Source organism: Parasteatoda tepidariorum, chromosome 5 (assembly GCF_043381705.1).
Source record: "Parasteatoda tepidariorum isolate YZ-2023 chromosome 5, CAS_Ptep_4.0, whole genome shotgun sequence".
In the NCBI taxonomy this organism is placed as follows: Eukaryota; Metazoa; Arthropoda; class Arachnida; order Araneae; family Theridiidae; genus Parasteatoda; species Parasteatoda tepidariorum.
The window spans coordinates 66,338,256-66,362,843 of NC_092208.1; the positions used below are offsets into that span (position 1 = coordinate 66,338,256).

At 28.7% G+C, this 24,588-nt stretch overlaps 1 protein-coding gene across 1 annotated transcript in view; it reads right to left on the reverse strand.

Moving 5' to 3' along the window:
* The window catches only part of LOC107441037 (nephrin), a 342,812-nt gene that overhangs the window by 76,063 nt on the left and 242,161 nt on the right, over positions 1 to 24,588 (reverse strand). The window contains exons 11-14 of the mRNA XM_043050259.2: positions 19,124 to 19,277; positions 16,227 to 16,285; positions 12,629 to 12,872; positions 3,069 to 3,374 (exon numbers count right to left, since the gene is read on the reverse strand). Of these exons, the coding sequence (XP_042906193.1) occupies positions 3,069 to 3,374; positions 12,629 to 12,872; positions 16,227 to 16,285; positions 19,124 to 19,277 (763 nt within the window). The remainder of the gene's footprint in view (positions 1 to 3,068; positions 3,375 to 12,628; positions 12,873 to 16,226; positions 16,286 to 19,123; positions 19,278 to 24,588) is intronic.

Consider the following 24,588-nt stretch of genomic DNA (forward strand, 5'->3'; position numbering starts at 1 on the left):
TTAATATGCGTTTCGGCAAATGAAGCAGTTTGAAGTGTTCTAGAAAAAGGTGGTGCTCGAACCTTTCATAATTTGAAAATGTCTCCCCCCCCCCTTTATATTATAAAGTTTTTAAAACACTTAGTTTTGCATGTCAGTTACCATTCTTTGCTCTTTTGTGATAGATAATTAGTTTTGCATTAGCAGTAAAATGAGTACAGTATTATTAATTTTGGACAATACTCTGAAAGTGACTAAATTTCGATTTTATATTTTACAGATTCCAGTTTTAATATATTTGTTAAACTTGGTATCAAATTTCGAAGCTCAAATCAATTGAGTTTTAAAGATTTTACTTTCAAACTAAGAATGATTATACGGTCATTTTTCCATGTCCTTACAAGTTTTAAATATATTTACTTAGGCTTATGCATTAAAAAAGTAATAAGTGTTTTTAATTTTTTTTAACGTTTTTAGTAACATTAATGCATAATATTACAGTAAAATACTTGTGCTGTGACAGTTATAATTAATTCAAGATGCCTAATTTTGTTTTTAGAACTTCGATTTGTTTTCGTTTTGGATATCTTTTTTTACTCATTCAGATAAAAATGAGAGAAAATAGTTATTATAAACAAATGGGGGTCAACATAAAAATATTGTTTCCTTCCAAAATTCTTTTAACAGAATGGATTATTGAGAATAAAATGATATGTAAAAAATATAAACAATGGCATGGTACAACATTTAGACAGACGGACAATGAGTCCATGCTTCAAAGATTTAAAATTTGAAAGCAATGTAACATTTCTTCTAATGTTTTAAATTTTAGCTAATGTATCTAAATGTAAAAATCAGAAATATAAATGAAAGCATTGTAATTTATAATCATCATGGTATATATTTATAATTTATTATACCAATTATGTTACAGATTACTTGTTCAACTAATTCGTTAACTCGTTAACTATATTTATAACTATATATGATTTGTATTAAAGATTATTCGTTTAATGCAATAAAGCGATATTATATTATTTCAACGCAAAGAGTTTCGATTTATCATAGCTTCCCAAATTAACTTATTAATTACTATATGAATTTATTTCAACAATCATATTACTGTTTGCAACAACGCTTATTTGAGACGTACCAAGTATCCTTATTTGCATTAAAAAATTTAATTAGCATTATGTTAAAGTTCCATACATAATTGATGATACAAATATCTTTCTATAAATTAAATTAACTTAACATTAAAGTTAGTATAAATGTATAAATTTTTATGATCACTTTAAAATTAATGATAATGTTATCGACGATATCGTCTATACTTTGTGACATGCGAATCCCACATTTTTTTTTATCAAAAATATTCTAAAAAGTTCTAGAAAAAATGAATGTTTAATTGATAGATGTTCGTAAATACAGTCTATTTGTTCTATTTTATATGAACCTAACTGTTAAGAAACTGTTAATACATCTTAAGCTAGATTGCGTTATAAGTTAACTTCCTCGCGTGCTGCTTTTGACATGCTTGTTAAATTTTTTCATTAAATGCGTTAACTTTAAAACTTAAAACTATGATAAAGAAAGAAAAAAACAGCTTAAACAAAAGTTTTCTTTTAATTTGGTGGCGAGAGATGAAAGCTATTTTTTTAAATTTTATTTCCCAAGAAATAACTAAGTTAACGCTTTTCACTAGTTGTGTATAAATCTTAAAAGCAACAAAGTAAACATTTACAAAATAACAGTGTGTATTTTTAATTAAACTGAAAATAATTTAACTCATTTACAGCCATGCAAATCAATACAGTAGTGTACTTAAAGTTTAAATTATTTTTAAAGTTTACGGAAAGTTTTTCTTCTTCTTTACTTTACGTACTTGATTTGATTAAAGATTAAGTTATGACAAATTTGTAACAAACTCGAGTTGCTTTGTGAAATATTTTTATGGAGTGATATATAACTATTATAGAAATATATATTATATCTGGAACTGTTTATTTGTTTATTATAAAAATTTTTTAAAAACGAAATTTTTGGATACAATTTTATTTCTTCTTAGTAATTTATTTATTAGCTTCTATTGAAAGTAATAAAGACTTATTAACTTTGAAAATATCAAACGTTTTATACATCACTCTTGAAAAATTATTTTGCACATTTACCCATAATAAAATATATGGTTTTTAAGTTAACGATTTAAATTGAATCGTTTCCGAGTTTTGAATGTTATTTAAAATTCATTGTCTAATATCTCAGAGGGAAAAAAAACCCATTAGCACAGAGAAAAAATACCGCATAAATTACAATAATCTAGTAAAATTTACTGTTCTGCTGGCTCTATGGAAATACCAAAGATTTCAGTAATTTTAACCAATGCGCTGTGTAGATATCTTTTGTAAAATAAACTCTGAAATAAAGTTTTTATAATGTGTGTTAAAATTTGGTAAATGTGGTAAAATTTGGAAATTTTATCATGATAGCTCAAAGCATTGCACGAAAACCATCATTTGGATGAATTTTCTTTTCAGAATTTTTTTACTAAATGGTAGGTAATAACAAATATAATTTTGAAAACCAAAATTTCGTGTAAGCCGTTTCCATACGAACAAACAATTACCTAATGAATGTTAAAAAAAAGAAAAAAAATTCCAAGAAACTGATGTGGTAAGATTATAACTTGATTAAAAAAATGCAGTCTTGAAAATGGGCTCCTACTTTTGTGAGCTCGAAACATGTCGACTCTTATTTCTAATCTATATATTTGAAGAGAATGGAATTTTCTTTAAAGACGAAAATATCAAATGAATGGTTTAAATACAGCAGATTTTTTATTAAAAAGGATTACAGTTTTTTTTAAAATTCATAATTTGAAATATTATTAACATACAGTACGGTAATTTCAACTGAATTTTTTTCTCAGTGAAAAAAAAATGAGACGAAATATAATTAATAAGAAATATTAAAACCAATACTGCCAATCCGATTTTATCCAGATTGATTATTTCTCCAACCCAAGGATTCATTGAGTATGAAGGAAAAGAAGAAAAAAAGCGCAATTCTCTGCTAGAAAAATTACTTACATAGAACGTTAACGACTATGATGGTTTGGCCTGTGCCTTCAGAATTGGTTGCTTCACATTCGTATTGTCCAGCATCTTCCCTTCGGGAGTCCTTGATTTCCAGCAGGGGTCCTCTGGAAGTGACTCGGAGATTGATCTTGCCTCCCTCCCCCCTGATTGGAGTTGGGGGGATGGGGGATACCAAACCTTTCTTCCAAGTATAAGTGATCACACCGGGATGAGCTCTGGCCGTCAAATTAACGATCAACGTTTCTCCCTCGATGACGTCAAATTTCTCCAGGCTTGCTACCAGGAATTCTGGTTTATCTGATAAAAATATGATAGGAAGATAAAAATCAGGAGATATAGTGTTAGTTAAGACTTGTTATATATTTATTTAAAAAATTAAAACAAGTTGGATAAGTGTTAGTTATAAGGTTAAGTGAGAGGTAAAAATTAAGATCAAGAATTTTTTTTATTAGGTAAAAATCAGGTCATATTTATAAAATAAGATTTACTGCATATTTGTTGCAAAAGTTAAAAGAAATTACTCAGAGGAATATTTTTTGTTCCTTTGTTTCCTATTGCATGAGATTTGTTAACTGATCTTAGATACTTTTGTATCGTTAATTTAAAATGAGTTTCGCTCGCTGCTCAGCATCTTTTTTCTTCTAAAATAACATGTTTAGTCGTTGTTTAATAAGTCGTTTAGTTGGTGTACAACATGCTTTTGTCGAAATGTCTAAGTTTAAAAACGTTATATAAAACAAGGGGTTGCGTAAATGTTGCGACAAATTTCCGGGGGAGTTAATCCGCATCGATTTGCATAAATGCAACAAAAAATTTGTTCCCCAGCATTATTCATAAAGTAAGTGTTATTGAATTTGTTGTAAAAGTTAAAATTAAAGGAGCCATAGTTATGAAGTAAGATTTTTTTGTCTTACCTTATCGCTATAATTGAAATATACACTCATGGACAAAAAAATTAGTGCACCAAGAAGGAGTTGTCAAAATGAAACAAAATTTTGCGTAAGTAATGACTACTTTGATATAAGTAAATTATTAGAAAATCAAAGAAAAACGATAATCTTTGATTTTCTAATCATTTACTTATATCAAATTAGTCATTACGTTTTAAAATTTTGTTTCATTTTGACGAATCCTTCTTGGTACGCTAATTTTCTTGACCATGAGTGTACTTAGATATAGGCAATTAGATTAACTATAACATGAATTAAGATAATCACTTTAGAGTAATTTTCATCTTACCCTTAAATCCTTATGGAAAAAAATCATTGTGGCTTAACAAAAGTTGACCGATAATAAGTGGAAATTTTAATAAAATCATCTTTATTTTTTTACCCTTAACACCAGAAAACTTTCAAGCATGGAAATACATTTTATTTTATTTTTTGCAAAGCTGACCCAATTCTGAGTTTACGAATATCAAGGTCCAACTCCATAGCCTTGTAATTTTAAACTCAACCCAAAAAACAAGGGAGCTCCTGGATCAAGTATTGGGACAAACTAGTCTTCTAGGAATACATTTTGATTTAAGTAACTCGTATTTTGTTACACGTAGAAGAAAACCACTAAGCCTACTCACCTGACGGATGGCAAGGGGGCATTGAGGTCAGGAGTAGCCGGAGGATAAACATTTCCCCAAACAGCCACCACTGGGATTCGAACCTGTATTATCTCATTGGAAGGAGAAGGCTCTATTCCCTGAGTTACCGTTACTCTGTTTACCTCTATTAACATTTTCACGCACTAATAAAGGTGACTGGAGGACTTTTTGTATGTTTGCATCACTTTTTATCAGTTAAGCGCAGTCGTCATATTTGTCACTAACTCCCAAGGATGGGCTATGGCCTTGACTCTAACCCCTGATCCGTCCACCACTGAGGATATTTTACGTCAGGACTTTGATCGGTACTAGCCGGGAGTAGAATTCGCATCAACCAGCCACCACTTTGACTCAAACCGGAATAACCTCAAGGGTGAACCAGTGCGGTGTCTTGGGATATTCATCCACTTTTAGATGCACGTGGATAATTTTTTCAGAAAAATTTTTCCGCACATGCGCTGTATGAAGCAACTACTTCAATTACTCTTATCTGGCGCAGTTTTTATTATTATTTTTTTAATTTTAAAGCAATAATTTCGTTATCAGTTTAAAATTGATTCAAACGCTTTGTTTAATTTTTTTAAAATATTTAAGCTATAGCAAAAGTGGCACTAGACCTAGTATATATTTCGGATATTTACCAAAGGTCTAGGTCATACTAGGTCTGGTTAAGTGCCACTGCTCAATATACATTTGCCCGGTATATCCTACACTGATGTTTTTTTAAGGCCAAGCGCCATTGCCCGGTATTCATTTGCCCGGTATACCCTAAACTGATGTTTTTTTAAGGCCAAGTGCCACTTCCCGGAATACATTTGCCCGGTATACCCTACACTGATGTTTTTTTAAGGTCAAGTGCCACTGCCCGGTATACATTTGCTCGATACTCCAACCACTGATGTTTGTTCTAATCTATCGTCAGTAAGTATTAAAATATCGAATAAATATAATTATATCCAGGAATAAATTAATATGAAATCAGATGTAATAAATATTTCGGACATTCACCAAAGCGACTAATTTGATTGTCAACATTCACCGATGAAAGTCAACAACCACCGATTTCGGTCATTCACCGTAATATGCACATCATTTACATAATAACCTCATCAGGACAATTATTTCATACATTGCCAAAATAGCATCCGGCATTTCAAAAAATAAAAATAATTGGTTTTGTTGGCGATGATCTCGTAAGGCGATAAAGAATCATGCATAGTACAGGTAAGGAAGATATTAACCTCGAAGGAAAAGTGGATGGATAACCCAAGGAACCAGTGCACTATCTCCAGAGCAAAAGCGGTGTCCAGAGGATAATACCTGGTATACGGTCGAAAATAATATGGAACAGAGCTTACAACAGTAATTTTCTCGACAGTTAATGAACCTAAATATCTCTTAAATTGAAAAGTTATCAAAGAAACTCTTAAGATAGTACTCAAAAATAAATAGCTTAAAGTAAACAAAGTAAAACACAAATAAGCAGCTACCAATTCCAAAATTTAGCCTTGCATTCATGTTTAAACGCACTCTATTACAAAAAAGAAAAATATTGTAGTCAACTAAATTATCTACTTCAGGGGATTCCCAACTCAATTAAGAAATCTTAACTAAGTAAAACAACAGCTCTAAAAGATTTGATTCAATAAGCTGTTTGCATTATTCTTGTCTTTCACATTTCATGACAAAGGGAATCACGATCCATCTTGCTGGAGGTAACAAATACATTTTAGATGCGGTTAATTAGAATGTTTCTTCATTGGTACAAATAAGAAGCAAGCCACCACAAGCATAACAAAGCAGCCAAACAATTTTGCTGACGTAGTGCTTGCTCATAAAGTGTTATAAAACTAGAAACGTATGAAAGAATTGTAGAAAATTCAAAACGAGCTGATTGACTAAATGTCAGGTTGTTTTTATTTGTGTCCATACTCATTAAAGTACCAAAAGTAAAATATATCTTCCCAGCTTTGTACTCTAAATCTTTTTTCCTTAATGTGCATGTATATTATTTGAAAAAACAAATATCTTACAACCAGTAACAGAAGCTACGGCAGGTTGTTTCCCTCATCGTCGTAGCTACCAAAGCAGCGGAGCTGAAAGATTTTAACAAATTAGGTACTTCTGTTATTTATTCCTCGTAATTTTTATCTAATCGTTATTATCGTTATCGGAAATCTAATTGTTATTTATTTTCGTAATTTTTAGAGTAACATTTATTTAATTAGAGTGATTTAGTGATTTTTGGCAATTATTACTCTAAAAATTATGGCACATTAAGTAAGTTGTTCCCTCACATGATCCGATAAGAAGTACCGGCACTCAGTGTGCCAATAGTTTTTATCGTAATTTCATCTGGAATTTTTTATAGTGTAACAAAGACATTTAGTATCTTTCTTATTGATGTATTAAAAACAAAATCAAAAAGAAGACGTGATGTCTTCTTATTGATTTTGTTTTTTTCAAAATTCAGAGGAAAAGAATAACATCACAAGCATAACGAGAGAGTAAAAAACATTTGACCAATGTTTTTAGCGACGTTGAGCGAGCGTAATAACAGCAATCAACAAAAGGTAATTCCTTACTTCGTGAAATATTGCACAACTATAAACCGAATTGCAAATAAAAATGAGCTGTTTGACCAAATCTTAGTTTTCCCTTTTTCGTATTCATAGTGATTCATGTTCCCAATAAGCAAATTAAGAATAGGTATTTTCCAGCTATTTATTTCCAGATTTCCACGTATTCATGTTTTAAACATGTATCCATCTTATTTGGGAAAACAAAATACCTTATAGCCAGCGACAAAAGCTACGACAGGTAATTCTCCCCACCGTTAAGAAGTCGTAGCTATGCAAAACAGACGCGATGGAAGATTTGAATGAATCAGGAGTTTACATTATTTTTTTCTTTCTTCCTCAATGAAGTGTATTATGATCCATCTCGTCGGAGATAACAAAGACATTTGGGATGTGATTGATTGTCTTGGTTTTTATTTTGTTTTCCCAGGATGCAAAGGAGGAAGGAAAAACCGTCACAAGCATAACGAGGCGGGAAAAAATTGGACGATGCATTTTTCGTGTCAAACCATTTCTCAAACACTTCGAACTTCGTTTGTGGAACGGATTCGTGGTTTATGATTGATACTAGTATTCATAAATTGTGATGGTGGTAGTGTTAATGGCTTCTTCAGGTCTTTGGAGAAAAGTGTTTAGTAGGAGTGAGAGAATGTTGCGGATAAAGAATTTCTTGCCTTACGTATTGGGATATTTTTCTTGTAGATATTTGAAAGATGTGGATGACAAATGTATTTTTATTCCACGTGGATGCTCATGCAAGCAACTGCTAAACTGTTTGCCACTATATTATTTTCTATGTATTTATTTCTCTTACGCGGGCACCAACACGATTTCTCCATCTAAATTGGCAACATTGTAATAATCTATATTAATCCAATTTTCTAGGCTGTTTTTAGTAATAATTTAAGTACTGTTAAATAATTAATAATACCTGCTTATATTCATTTTGTTAGACTGTCCTAAGTAATAATTTAAGCAGTGTTGAGTGGTTAGTTACACGTTACGTATAATATTAAACATTTTTGTATTTATAAATATTTTTGTATTTATACAGAAATAAAAAAAATTAATAACAAAGCAATTATTTAAATTATTTTTTTTATCCTTTTTAAAATGACTGTAGATATTTAAAAGAAAATCGATGCAGTATTCACCTTATTCCTGCCGGAGGTTCTCTTTATTATCGGCAGATGGCAGTACAATAAGAGACGTTTATAACTTCCTCTTGATGATACGAATGCTTTGATTTACACTGATGTGCGTTGCTATGACGTCATAGGGGAATTGCAAGACTTCCGGTTTGATTTGTTTGGTGTTTTGGGATAGTGGGTCAATACTACCTTACCAATTATTGGTGAGGGAGCTTGCCTTTTTTGAGCTATAGCATATATATTATAACATACTAAAGGTGGCTGGAGAGGTGCATGAGGAAGTAGAAAAGCACGTAATGAAGCATTGGGATGAGTTTTTCATCTTATTTTGAAACAGAGATGAAAATATTTTTTATATTTCTGCTGACTACTACTCTACTTCTGTAGAATTCTGACTACTATGCTAAAATGTCTGGAACTTATTATTATGGTAGTTTGTGGGATTTAATGTGTGATGGACAGATTCTAAATTATTATTAAAATTTAATACAGGAAGAACTTTGACAATATCCCTGACCTCTTGAAAATAGTTAATATTAGATCTAAGTACTTCCGTATGGGCAAAGCTGCTGGCGGCAGCTAGTCTTATATAAAAGGCTTAAGGAGTGATTTTGATGGAATGATGACTAGTGGTTGACACAATTCTGATTATTAATTTGATACAACGCTTGATTAGTGGTTTTGATGCAATTGTGAAAAGAATACAATATTACTGAAAATATTTTGTTCTTCACAAACTCCTTAGAAATTATAGATTTTTAAACTTTCTTTTAAATTCAGAAATTGTTAAAAGTGATATAAAATGTTTGTTTTGCGATAAATACAGCTATTCTTACATAATAGGTTTAAAGAGTAATTTTGATGGAATTATGATTAGTGGTTGATATAATTCTGATTATTAATTTGATACAACGTTGCAATTGTGAAAAGAATGCAATACTACTGAAAATATTTTGTTTTTCACAAATTCCTTAGAAGTTATGGACTTTTAAACTTTCTTTTAAATTTAGAAATTGTTAAAAATAATATAAAATGTTTGTATTACGATAAATCAGGTAGATTCAAGTATTTCTACCTTTATGTGTGAGTTAGATGTAATTTTGAACCAAACATATAGCTCAGGGGTCAGATAAATTCGTCGTCATAAATGGATATTTTTTAATGGAATTAACGTGTATTTTGGCTGTATGGAAACACACATTGCGTGAAAAAACCTTGGAAAACTTCCAGGACAAAGGAACAAAAATTCTTGCTCCATCTATACTCTAAAACATTCCGGATCAAATTACGGTATAAAATAATAGCACTTTGGATGCATCATCTGTTAAATCTATGTCACCGTAAAATTCATTTTTACCTGAAAATATTATATCGTAATTTTTGTTTACAGTAATATTTATTTAAATTGAGTGATTCAATAATTTTACCGCAATTATTACGGCAAAAATTACGGTATATCAGATTTTTAGTTCTGAAACATGTTTCGGTAAAAATGGATTTAACGGTAAAAAGTACTGGCAGCCTGACTGGGTACAGGCATCCTACTTTTTCACAGTGTATCACTGGATATAGTTTTTGTCATCGTTGCAATTGGTTCAAACTTGGTAACAAATTTATTTTTTTATCTAAGACTAACTGAATATCCGTTCATCATTATTCATTAAAGCATATCTAATAAGTAAATTTGTATTAATTAACATTAGGCAATCAGACATGAAACTACAAGTTAGCGTAAACTTAGACAATAATAATATAAAATAATCTTAACATTTTTATAATAATTTTGCACAACACAGTATTTTTTATTATAAGATTAAGAAAAGAAATTCAGCGCTTGAAAAAAATATTAATTATATTTATTATCCTTCGGCACTGAAAACAATGTGTGGTTGTCTTTTTCCGATTTAGCGGCCTTTTATCTCTTGTTTTTTCTTTTTTTTTGTGACCAAATGCAGCCAAAAGGAAAAAAGAGTCGTTAAAGAACGTTGAATTCTAAATTAGCTGCCCGCTCACCACATGATAGTCAAGATTTAAAACAATCGACCACAATTTATCACAATTTCATATGAATATATGAATTTTTATTTTCCCCCCATCAAAATTTATCTGGTGTCTTTTTCTGTTCTTTACGAGCATAGCACTGATTATAATGTGACATTGCTATGCTTAATGTCTAAAAAATTTTAGATCACACTTTTCAGTTTCATTAAAAAATGTATATAATAACATTTAACTCGTTATTTTTTTACTCTGCTCGATAGAACAGTTTAATTTCGTTTTTATAAGATTTTTTTGTAACTATTCTTTAAAACCTTAATCAATAATTCCAAAACTAAAAACAAGAATTATTTTAAAGTATATACGAATGATACATTTAGAAATTACTTCAAAAGAAAAATAGATTATGCAATGGAAATTTACTTAAAATAGCTATCATAATTAAATATTGTATATTACCCTAACCTAAAGGCATTTTGTGTAACAAAACAACTCACTAACATAGTGCTGACACTCTTTTGAGAACATTGAAAACAAAACAAATTTCCCTAAAAAAAGTTGACCATATTCAAACTAATGACTTTTAGAGATTTAAATGAATCACTCAGTTTCCGTTCTTTATTTCTTTTGTAACAATATGTATTATAATCTTTCTCAAAGAGATAACAAAGACCTTTGCGTTGTGATTGATTATTTTGTTCTTACTTTGTTCTCTAAGGATACAAAACAGAAGAAAGTGAACACAGACTTAACGAGGCGTAGAAAATATGTGGATGTATTTTTCTTGTTCCACCATTTCTCATATACTTGGTTTGTGGAACAAATTCGTAATTTATCATCGATACGAGCATTCATAAGATATTTTTGGAGTAATGTTAATGACTCCTTTCAGCTAAGGGATTAGAATGTTTTCTTTTATTAAAAATCATAGGTAGATTAAATATTCAAAGGGGGATTTCAATGTTTATTTACTGATAAATGTATATTACAGAATAGAATTATGTAGGAAATTAGAATTGAAAGGACATGGAGCTAAATGCCCTTAGGTATTCAGAATTAATTTCGTAAAATATTTGCTTTTCAGCTTGTTAATATAGTGGTGGAGTCAGCTTTAATAATCCCTAAAGATTGCTTTTAAATTAGATTTATAAATTTAATTTTTTTCTCAAGAAATTATTTAAAAATATTGGTTTTTAAACCTTCAAACTTACAAAATATTACTGAAAAAAAAGTTGCTACGGTGATGGTTTATAACCTTAGCTATGTTAAATAAAAATTATGTTGTGGAGTTTGATTCGTAATGATTAAAAAATTGTTTTTCTAAAATTTATCCAGGGCAGCAGTTTGTTAATTATATGATTTTTTTTAATTATATGAGTTAGAGCCGTGGTGGCTCAGGAGATGAAGCACTCGTCTCCACATTAGGTTTCCCAGGTTCGAATTCCAGCGATGGCTGGTCAATACGAATTCTGAAGTCAGCTCGCACTGACTACAGTGCTGACATAAAATTTCCTCAGTGATAGACGGATTTTTGGTTAGAATCCCCCTGCCATCGGGCTAACCATGGAAAGTTTATCGTGGAATTCCTCTCCATGTACTGCAAACGCGGGTTAGTTAAAAATGTCCTCCACGAAGGCTACTTTATCTCAATGTTTGATCCAAGAGCTCCTTTTTCTTATGAATTAGGTTCAAAAATGCTAGTCTACGGAGTTGAACATTGTTAGTAGTAGACACAAAATTGTATTGGCTGTTCAACGCTGATTATAAATTATATGAATTACAAATATATAAATAAAGCCATTATCCCTTACAGAAAAGTTGAATTTAGTTTATTCACGTAAGCAGAAGATAAAACCCGAAATGTTTAACCGTAAAAAAATAGATCGTAACAATATTTGCTATTTGCTTTATAAATTAGAGAAATGCAAAATAAATAAACTAGGTTATACTTCTTTAGATTACAATTGTAGTTTTAAGTTGATAGGACTTAATAACGTTAAAGATGGAGTAAAAATTATTAAGAGTTATTATTCCCTTTTAATTATTTCTCAGATTTGAGACATTTTATTTACCTAGTATTTATAAAATAATCCAAATATTGATTAAAAATATAATGATTTGAAAGCTTAAAAGACAAGACTTTAGCTGCAATATCCCAATTGTTATAAAACTCTAATAAGCCAATTTACCAAAATAATTATAAATTTAAACTATGCTAAGGCTTACAAAATACTCGAAGCGTGACGCTTTCATGGACGCTTCTCTGAAGCACTTGATTGGTTGCTTGGCACGTGAAAACTGCTTCGTCATCTTTTGCGTAAACATTTAAATCCAGTCTACTGTGCGTTGATTTGCCACCATTCGTCGAGTCGGTTACCTCACTGTTGTACCCAGAATACACCTCACCATTTCGCCACCAGTGAAGAGTTGATTCTGGATTGCTGCTTCCTGAATCACACAGTATACTAACCTGAGTGCAAAAAATTGTAAGGTTCAAAAGAAAATAAAATTTATGTATTTTTTTTATATGAAAAATTAATAAGCACGTTCATTGCTTTATCAGATATCACATTATAGGGCTATAAGCGCATTATAGGGTATGAAAAATTAATAAATAAATTAATTATAAAATAATTATTGAGAATTTTAGAAAAAGTTGCAAACATGTATTAAAAAATACTAAATTTCTCATTTTTAGAGAAATAATAGCATCTAGAAATAGATAAACATTTAAATGAAAAATATAATTTTAAATTTAGCACTTTCTCCACTTTTTATTTTACGATTCACCAGCTATAAAATTTTAGTAGAAAAAATAAATATTTTGCACCATAGAACAAAAAGCAAGTAATTTAGTTTTGCAAAATAATAATTAAAATTGTTAAGTTGTGGTTTCTTTTGATTATATATTTTTCTTTTAGAAGTATTTTTCTAAATGAACTCTAATTCATTAAATGGGTCAATTTATAGTGGCTCCTTGCAAGAGTGACTTTAAAAATATACTGCAACTTATAATACATATGATGACGTTGAAACTATATATATATATATTTCTTTTATTAAAANTATATATATATCTTTAAAGGGCAAGAAACCATAACCAGCCATAAACTAAAGCGCCTAAATGCGTCTGATGATCGTATTGTGATTAATTAGAAATCATAAATAAATTTTTAAGAGTGACAAGAAAATATTAATGACAGTGAATGCGGACAGTCCAGTGCATGAGAAAATAAATTTTGTAATAATTGATAAGGGTATGAATTTGATGCTATAGTTACATAATTACACTAAGAGAAAAGTATGGACAAAACTCTGAGAATATGGTGAAGTTTTCCGTATTTCAAACACCACAAAGCTCGGTAATCAAAGAGTTCTTTGGTAATAACTTTGGTATTATTAACAATGAAATTTTGTTTTATAATGTGTGATAAAGTTTGATAAATGTAGTAAAATTGGGCAATTTTATAATAATACATTTCAGAATGTCATAAAAAGTGGTATTTATATTCCACAAAATTTATTTTTTAGTTTTGTATTATTTTTCTAAATGTGTGGTAATAAGAACTACGATTGGCATAACCAGAATTTCCCGTAAACCGCCGCTATAAAGGGAAAAATTACCAAACGAATGGCTTAAATATCGAGTATTTTGGTTTTATTAACAAAAAAACTATTTATTTATCTTTTATTTTATTTTATTTTTAACAGAAATACAGGAATGTATAGTAGTTTTAGCAGATGATTTTTTTCCTTCGTGAACGTATAGTACAGACTGTTTAGTTTTCTAACATAGCAAAATAGTCAATTAATTTATGAAACATAAGTTTAAAAATAAAGGAAAATGTGTTTAAATGAAAGTATCTCGGATGAACTTTAAAAATAATATTTCTGAGAAATGTTTCAAACTTTATAAATTACAATGTTTTTTTTTCTTTCTATTTCCTACTTTTTTGTGTTCCATTTTAGGAATAAAGCATGCTATATTTTAGTTTGTATAACTTTAAAAAATGTAATAACTGTTACATAAATTATTCTATGTAACCCTAATAGCCTGCAAGTGGACAAGATAATGATTTACAGTGTGCATTTCACAAATAAAAATACGCAAAAACTTGCTTCATATTCTATGAAATGTACGCATATTTTAAAAATGCATTAGCAAATAAAGATTAAATACACAAACTTTTAATTATAATTTACTTATTATACACGCATGCATGTATAATAATTAGCTGAAGTTTTTAGCTAAACTCTTAAAGTTAAAACAAAGTATATTTTTAAAAAAGATAGTTTAAAAATTATCAAGATAACTAAGTATTTTGTTTAATATCAAATGAGTTACAACACAATACAAATTATAGCCATGGAGTGAATTCATAAAATATTCTCTTAAATGCATAAATAAATAAATTTTCCAGCTAAACTATTGTCTTCAAAATTAAATTCATATAGTTTTATTTATTCCATTTTTGCGAGTACCTCATCTATAATAACTGTGAATGGTGGGTTTGTTGTGCAATGTAAAATAATTGCGCTGCAAAGATTTTATTCCACGATTTTTGTAAATGCAGTAAAAATAAAGTCCACTTAAGAGTCGTCATTTTTACTTTCGGCATCTTTTAATATGAAACTAACATCTTTAGTCACCAGTAGTAGCAAATTTTAATTATTTAACCGGAAAGCTTAAAAATGTTGCAAGAATTTCTTCCACTTGAAAGACTTTCTCAATTAATTATTAGTAAGAGGGAAGTCACTTGTCAAAAATACGAAAATGTACAAATTTCAACATTGTATGAACTTTCAAATGTTCAGTGTCTGTAGTTTAAATATTAATAATTCATCGTTGAATTTTTATTGCAAAAAAAGATGTTTATTTCAGAGTTAATTATTTTCAACTTATGAATAAGAGAGAACTGAAAATTTCTAACCTGCCATTATTAATATGCATTAAAGATGTAATGTGTGATTTTTTTTTCTGGTGAATGTATTATGAAGAATTAATTGATTTCAAAATGCATAATTAAGAATTAATGAATCATAAAGTAATGAAAATTAACTTAAAAATTCTTTACTTTACAGTGTTATAAGAACATGCAGTGCAACAAAAACGTGTATTGTAACAAAGACTGATTATAATTGCAAAGCTTTAAGCTTCAGTAGTTGATTATAGCTGTTTTTTTACTTTTTAAAGTTTTGAAAATACTTATTTCTTTCATTTAAATACATTTTGGAAGTGAAGAAAAACAGTCTATAACGGTTTAAAAAACTGATTTTTGCTTACAAGATATTTTGAAGTTAAATAATAAAATCTCAACAGAAAAAAAAAGTTCTGGAACCTTATTGTACTGTTTTGTAATAACATTTCTGCTAAAAATCAGAATTCTGGTAGTAAAAACCAAATATTACGGTCATTTAACCATTAGCTTAGTAATTTTTCCGTTCATACGGCAACGGTTTATTGGTTCTACAATGGTTAACGGTATACTATTGTTCAGATTACCACAAATTTAGTAAAAAATACAAAACTGAAAAGCAAATATAACCAAATAAATGATTTTTATGCCAAAGATATCATTATAAAAATAACAAATTTTTCCACAGTGACCAAGTTTTTTCACATATTGTAAAACCATAGTAAATTGTTAATTTTACCAAAATCATTTCCAAATCGCTTCTGTAAAAATTGCCGATAATTTTGATTTTTCTCATAAAGCCAGAAGCACGATTTAACATTCTTGTAGTTTTAACCATATATATTTTTACAGTGTAGTTATTACTTGATAAACTGAAGATATTTGCAAGATATTCACTTGATACTTACTAAATCACCACTCCTAGGCTTCTTTGGGGTTATTTTCATAGTAACAGAGGAAGGGGGAACTGTAAAATAGAAGAACAGTTACAAATAATATTAAATAACCTGATGCTTAAAAATTCTTAAGTAATATGCTTCAGCTATTGGATATTCCAAACTATATTTAACTTCACAAAATCCATGCATAGCATTTATAAAGCAATATTTTCTAGTTACAGGATGTTCCAAATTATATTTAACTTTACAAGTTATATCCGTATAACTTCTAAAGTAATATGCTTCACTTATAGGATGTTCCAAACTACATTTAACTTTACAAGCTTCATCCATACGATTTCTAAATATGTTTCTTTTAGAGGATGCTCAGAACAATATTCAACTTTACAAGTTTTATCTATACGATTTCTAAAGTATGTTCCAGTTACAGGATGTTCCAAACTATACTTAACTTTACTAGTTTTATGCTCACGATTCCTAAAGTATGTTTCAGTTACAGTATGCTCCAAATTATATTCAACTTTACAAGTTTGATCTATACGATTTCTAAACTAATATTTTTCAATTGCAAGATGTTCCAAACTATATTTAACTTTACAATTTTCAGCCATACGATTTCTTAAACAATATGTTTCAGCTATAGTGTGTTCAAAACTATATTTACCAACCTTACAAATTTCTCGCATACTACTATTTCTTTAGTTACAGGATATTCCAAACTGTAGTTACTAAATTTGCAATTTTATGCATACCATTTCTGAAGTAATATTATCCATTTGCAGGTGTTCTGAATTTGAGTGTTCGGTAACTATATTTACTAACTTTATAAATTTCATGCATATTATTAATTAATATGTTTCAGTTATAGGGTGATATAAACTATATCTACTATTTCATAAATTTCATGAATGCTATTTCTAAATTGGATTAAAATCTCTATGTGTGCTGCTTGAGCATTTAAAACTTCAATTTAGACAGTGAATATCTCTGGTACTCTTCTGTAATCTCAAAGTTACTTAAAAAGTAGATAAAATTTATGAGACTGCTTTTCCTAAAATCTTTATAACTAATGAATGCTTAGTAAAGATTAAAACTTTCAACAAAAATATTCAAAATTTCTCCCAAAACACGTATAAGCAATGCACGCTTATATATTTTTGGGCATGAATTTATCTAAAATATTTTTTAGTATTCGTAAGGATGAAGGGTTGAAAAAATTATTTTGCAAATGCATCCGGAAAGCGAGTTTAGGAATAATAAATGCTTGTTTGACATATGCAATATGAATTCATCGATAAGTGTCATGGTATTTTCATTAATTGGTTGTAAGTTTGCAAATAAAATGCATAGCCAAAGGAGATTCCGCGGCAACAAAAAATAATGAGTAACCTTATTGTACACTGAGACTTTTATCTGCCATAAAATATACTATAAATCCTTTTATTGAAAAAATGGATGTTTGATAATATTTTATATAAGTTCATCAGTAAATGTTATGGAACTTCCATTGAGTGCTCGTACGTTTGCAAATAAAATACATAATTAAAAGAAATAACGTTTCAATTAAAATATTGAGTAACTTTAGTGTATCATATGTACAAAAAGTTAAATGTTAATGCCTGTTATTGTAAAATGTAAAAGGTATGTTTGAATATATTTGATGCAAGTTCATCTGTAAATGTTACGGTACATATTTCATTGAGTGCTTGTAAGTTTGAAATTAAAATACATAATCAAAAAGAGAAATCTCTTGAAAGTTAAAATAATGTGTAACTTTAGTGTATCCTAAGAATTTTATCTGCACAAAAAATGTTAAAAAGCCTGTTTTCGGAAAAATGTATATTTCATATTATTTTATAAAAGTTCATTCATAAACGTTATTGTATTTCCATTGAGTACTTGTAAGTCTGAAAATAAAATACAGTTTAAATTAACCATAATTTTCCTTTTTTTTATCAGAATAGTCAATACCATACAACACGGTAGTTTTATGAGACTTTTTTCTTTGTGTATCGTGTCAAAAATCGTTGGATTAAGTTCGGTATGTATTTTTTCAAGTACTTTATTTTTATTTTTATTTTAAAAAATATGAAAAAAAACTTGATAAGATGTGTATACAAAGGGGGAGGGGGACTGAAATGTAAACTTTAAATTGTTTTTAAAAAACTTCAAATTATTTTTAAACATGTCAAAAACTGATGATATTTTGTTACAAAATAAGTTAAGCGATGGAACTCTTAAAGAATAATAGCAGCAATTATAGTTATGTAAACTTAAAAGCATCCTTCCTTTCACAATAGATATGTTAAACATTCTAGCTATATTCACGACAATATATATATATAGCTCAAAATGTAGAGAAAACATGGAAAATATACAGAAGAATGAAAAAAGGGAAAAAGAAAAATAATAATGAAAAAAAACGGAAAATAAGATATATAATCTTTTCATCAGCTCACACGATTATATCCACAAAAAAGAGCGCTTTCTAATATTGTATCAATGTAGCCAAAGCAAAATATATCAATACAATACAATAGTGTGAGGAGCGCTCAAGAAAATTTTACAAAAAATTTACAGCAAATAAAATAGAACACACTAAGTAAAAATATTAAGGAAAAATAATAATAAAAATAATAATTTGTTTTATTATTTTTATTATTATTTTTCTTTTTCCCTTTTTTCATTGTTCTGCAATTTTCCGTGTTTTCTCTACATATTGAACTTATTTTATGAGTTCAATTTGCTTGCAGCTTATGCGCAGTAATTAAAACTTACTGTTTTCCTTCATTTTCTTCATTTTTTTTCCTTTTTGTATTTATCTATTATGGTATATATATATATATATATATACAAATTAATTTTGGAACACTCTGTAAATATGTGCAAAAAAGTAAAATTCTTACAGTAAACTGTCAGTTTAATGTTTGCTATCAAGGGTCTCTCTGTGGCTGAATTAGTAGCTTCACATCTATAAACTGCACCGTTGTCACTGGCATCAACTCTCAAAACAAGCTCGCTGAACACTCCACTTCCACTGATACTTGTTATTGCTCTAATCTGCAAAATAAACTAAATTATTAAAGCAGCTTAAAAGGAATAACACTGAGTTCGTGTCGAGAGACTCAAAATAAGAGAACATCGCAAAATTAGAAAGAAAAAAAAAACGATCAATTTAAATACAAGTCTAAAAAAACTTTATAACGGTTCTAAATAAGTTTAAGACATATTTTAAGCATATTTATTTAGAACTTTCAGATTATTTTTCGAAAAGAAATCAAATTAATATGTAAACAAATAAATAAATGCTCTTAAATCAATAAATAATCATTGAGTATTTTATAAAATAAAATAAAGATCTTTGAAAGTTGCGGAGAGAGCGATTGCTTCAATTCTGTTTGGTAAATATACAACTCAAATGCACGACCATTGGTTATGTCATTTTGGATTTTTTGACTATGCTTCTATCGTCCTAAATCATTTCAGCTTGTTCAAATTTTTTTTGCAAAAATTATAAATTCATAATCATAGTTTTATTAATCGAATAATAGTTTATTATAATTTAATAACTTAAGGAACATAGATTATTCTAATCATATTAAGTTGCTATAAACTGCTTAACATTTTTAAATCAATGATTGAATCTAGATTCTGAGAGAAAGATGCTAAATAATTTCGAACACTGAGGAGAAAAGTATGGTCAAAACTATTAAAATGTAGTAAAATTTACCATGTTTCTGGCTCTATGGGAAAACCAAAAAGCTCGTCCACATTTTCAAAGAGCTTTAGTAATGGTTTTGATGAAATTAACAGTAAAATACAGTTTTATAGTATGTCACAAAATTTGGTAAGTGCGGTGGTGATAATTTTATCATGAAGCATAACGCAAAAACCGTTCATTCGGATAAATTTATTTCTCAGTTAAAAAAAAAAAACTTATTATGTTTTAATAAGAACTTTAAATTTGAAGAGAAGACGTACGTCTTTATCCTATAAACGGAAACATTACAAAATTAAAGGTTTAAATATGGTATATTTTAGTTTAATTTACCAGAATTATGTTATGTAGAATTATTTTTTTACCTGAAATATTATTACTACAATTTTACCAGAATTCTATTTTCTGTGTATTTTCGCTTAACCTGAATTTGAGTGGCTTATTAACTTATGAATTTTTTAACCACTTTGAAATGATTTTCTAAAGTAAAAATATATAAAATGATTTAACAAAATACATCTTAATACATCTTTTAAAAAAGATAACCTTTTTCACTAAATAAATTTTCTTTTATCTGCTGCATTAATTTTTTATTGAACAAAATGCCGCGAAGTTTTCTTAGTAATAAGTCTTCTGTTTAAAATTCATATTTTTTATTCATTAAACAGTTATCTGAATGTATTAATCGATAATAATTCCAATAAAAACTCAACTTGTTTGTCGAAAGAACAATAGAAAGGCATGGAAGAAATTTCTATAAATTTCGAAGTATGGCTGGAGATTTAAACATGACTTTTATGATTTGCAAATATTGATATTCCTTTTTATTTCTAACCTTAGTTCTAATTTTACCTATTTTTAACTGTGCAAATATTTTCTTATCCATATTACTTTGATTTTCAGAAAAAAAGCAATTTACAATAATTTATTGGTCTGTTTATTCTGCGTTTAATGGTAGAAAATCTATCAAAGTCAGTGTGTATGTATAATTTTATACATTATGATGTTAATATTTTTTTCACTGAGTTATTAAGTTAAACTGCGTAGAGTTCATCAGAATATATTTAAGCACAATTTATTGAGTTTCATAAGGGTTAATGCAAAAAAAAAGAAGGAAAAACTATTCACATTTTAATCTACTTTTAAAGATCTCCAAAGGTTTTGTAGTCGAAATGAAAATATTGTTCTATGAGAGCTAAAAAATCCCAACTTGAATATACAGCTAATTTGCATTTTCAAAGAATTAAATTTTCGATTGATTTAAATTTATTGGCTTATGACATAAAGCGTAATTAAGTTCGATTAATTATCAAAGGGATTTGTAACAATAGATAGCTGTGGATGCACGAATTAAAGTTATAAAATTGTTCTGACTGACATTAAAACAATAAAATTAATGAAAATATTGTTTTATGCGAGTTTAAAAAAACAATATGTGGAATATACAATGAATTTGCATTTTCACAGAATTAAATTTTCGATTGATTTAAATTTATTGTTATAAGATGTAAAGCGGAATTTAAGAAAAGTATACAATCAAGGGATTTTTTAACAAAAGATAAATCTCGATACACGAATAAAAACTATAAAACTATAGTTGAATTTTTTTTAATCTGTCATAAGTAAACCAGTTGCTTCTAACCGGAGCAAGGATTTTCCAATGCGTAGTAATTTTAAAGATATTAATGATACAATTGATAACTATGGTTACTCGAATTAAAACTATGAAATTACAGGTTTTCTTTGATATCTCATAAGTAAACCAGTTGTTTTTTTAGCGGTGGAAGGGATCTACCCAATGCGTAGTAATTTTGAAGATTATACGGATACAATTGGTAACTATGGTTACTCGAATTAAAACAATGAAATTACAGGTTTTCTTTGATATCTCATAAGTAAACCAGTTGTTTTTTCAGCGGTGGAAGGGATCTACCCAATGCGTAGTAATTTTAAAGATACTACGGATACAATTGGTAACTATGGTTACTCGAATTAAAACAATGAAATTACAGGTTTTCTTTAATATCTCATAAGTAAACCATTTGTTTTTTACCGGTGGAAGTGATTTATCCAATGTGTAGTAATTTTTAAGATACTACGGATACAATTGATAACTATGATTACTTGAATTAAAACTATGAAATCACAGGTTTTCTTTAATATCTCATAAGTAAACCATTTGTTTTTTACCGGTGGAAGTGATTTATCCAATGCGTAGTAATTTTAAAGATACTACGGATACAATTGATAACTATGGTTACTCGAATTGAAACTATGGAATTACAGGTTTTCTTTAATATCTCATAAGTAAACCATTTGTTTTTTACCGGTGGTTTAAGTGATTTATCCAATGTGTAGTAATTTTAAAGATACTACGGATACAATTGATAACTATGATTACTTGAATTAAAACTATGAAATCACAGGTTTTCTTTAATATCTCATAAGTAAACCAGTTGTTTTTTCAGCGGTGGTAGGGATTTACCCAATGCGTAGTAGTTTTAAAGATACTACGGATACAATTGATAACTATGGACACTCGAATTAAAACAATAAAAAGACTCAAAATAAGAGAACATCGNCTCTCAATTATATAAAAAAAAATATTTCTTTAACTCGGAACCTCATCGCAGTGCATCGTTTGAAATTGTTAACTAAAATGAAGAATAGACGATTAAAACTGAAATGACGAAATAAGCCGATAAGACTGTATGGTGTTCAAGGAGTTGGCGTCATACCTGGAATATACCAGGTTCAAATCCGTGTTTGGGGCATGGATGTAATTTTTCCAGCTGTTCTATCAGTCCTTGTGGAGTTGGTGTGGCATTAAACGGCTTGTGAGACCTTTGGAAAAGTGCTCAACAATAGCACCTGTTAGAAACCATGAGGGATTACGAGTGCAGCATGGTATTTTTTTATACTTTTTTTCTTTTGGAGAAAAATATAATGACCGAAAATTTATTCACTTTAGGCGAAATTTTTTTCCTTGAAGAACTTATGATAGTTGTGTCATCACTTTGATGAAATGTTAGCTCTGAACATCAACTAGGAAATGGTTATTTCATCAAAGAAGAAAAGACGATTTCGGAAAATTTAAGTTTTCATTTCTTACAATGTTTTTTTCTTCTTTTTTTGCATACTTTTTTAAAACATTAGAACATGAATTCAGGCTATGCTTTCCTGGTATCTCTGATGAAGAATTAAATATAGTTCTAGAACCTTTTAAGTCTGTAGAAAAAGTTCTTAGAATTTTTCAAGATTGATTTCTTTCATTAAAAATGATCTTCAGGTAAAAAAAAAAAAAAAAAAATTAAGAAAAATCTGTCACAAAATTTTTGCTTTTAATGCGCGAAAATTATCCGTAACTAGTAGAAATAGCTATCAGATCTGTTTTCATTTGGTTGACTTATTTTTCCGACTCAAGCTTATTAACTGAAAACGAAAACGACTTGAAGAAATAGCTTAGAAGTTGAATGTGATCTGTATTTCGCCATTACTTGCGCTATTCCATGCATCCAATCAAAAAGAAAAACAGTTCCAAGAAATCACAAGTTAGCAAAACAAAATTACTATAAAACAGCTTGTTTTTAAAAAAAGCTGTATTATTGATATGTTTGCTTAAATAATTATTTAGCTAATTTAAAAAAATATGAAAGTCTTGATATATCAAACTTTTCTAAGCTTTCGCTGTTTAATTTCAAAAACGCGTTAAGAAATGATCAAAATCTGAATAAATATAATATTTACAAGTTTTGTGTTTTCAAAGGGAGGAATCACGTTTTGTAATAATTAATGGAAAGCGGAATATGCCAAAATAGTACTTGAATCCTCAGTTTGGTAAATTATCGTGTTTATATGGTAACGGTTTCCCGGAAATTCTGTATTTCAAAATTATAGCTCTTATTACCACACATTTAGTGAAAAATGCAAAATGGAAAGCAAATTTAGCCGAAAAAATAGTTTTTATGTCATTAGCTCTAAATTATTATGATAAAATTACTAAATTAAACCCATTCTACTAAATTTTATCACATATTTTAAAACTACATTTTGTTGTTAATTTTATCAAAATCATTGCCAAAGCTCTTTTGCATAAATTACAGAGCTCCTTGGTGTTCCCATAATGCCAGAAACAATAATGTAAGTTTCACCATATTCTGGTAGTTTTGACCACACTTTCTTACTTAGTTTATTTTACTGACCTAATTATATAGTCGTTTTACTTTATTTTTCGAAAAACTATACTACTACTTTTAATTTAAGGCATTAAATAAATAACTATTAAAAGTTAAAGTAATATTTATGGTCCGAAATAAAAACAAAAATACTTTTATAATAATACACTCTTTACGAAACAAGGGATACACTGTAATTATTTGGTAAATATGTTCCCGTAAAGAGTCATAAACTTTCCAACAGATGGTTTTAATCGAGAAAATACCAGCACACTATGAACTCCTTTTCAAGCCATAAAATATATCTCTTCCATAAAATTCGTGAATTGGTGTCTAATATGTTGTAAAATGCGGTGTCTGCAAGAATTTTATTTTTTGTTGCAAATTTTGATACACACATGTTCGGAAAGCAGACGCATTTCGGTGTTAACAGCAATGTCGACATGGCATCGTTGTCTTCTCTCTATAAAGAACCCTT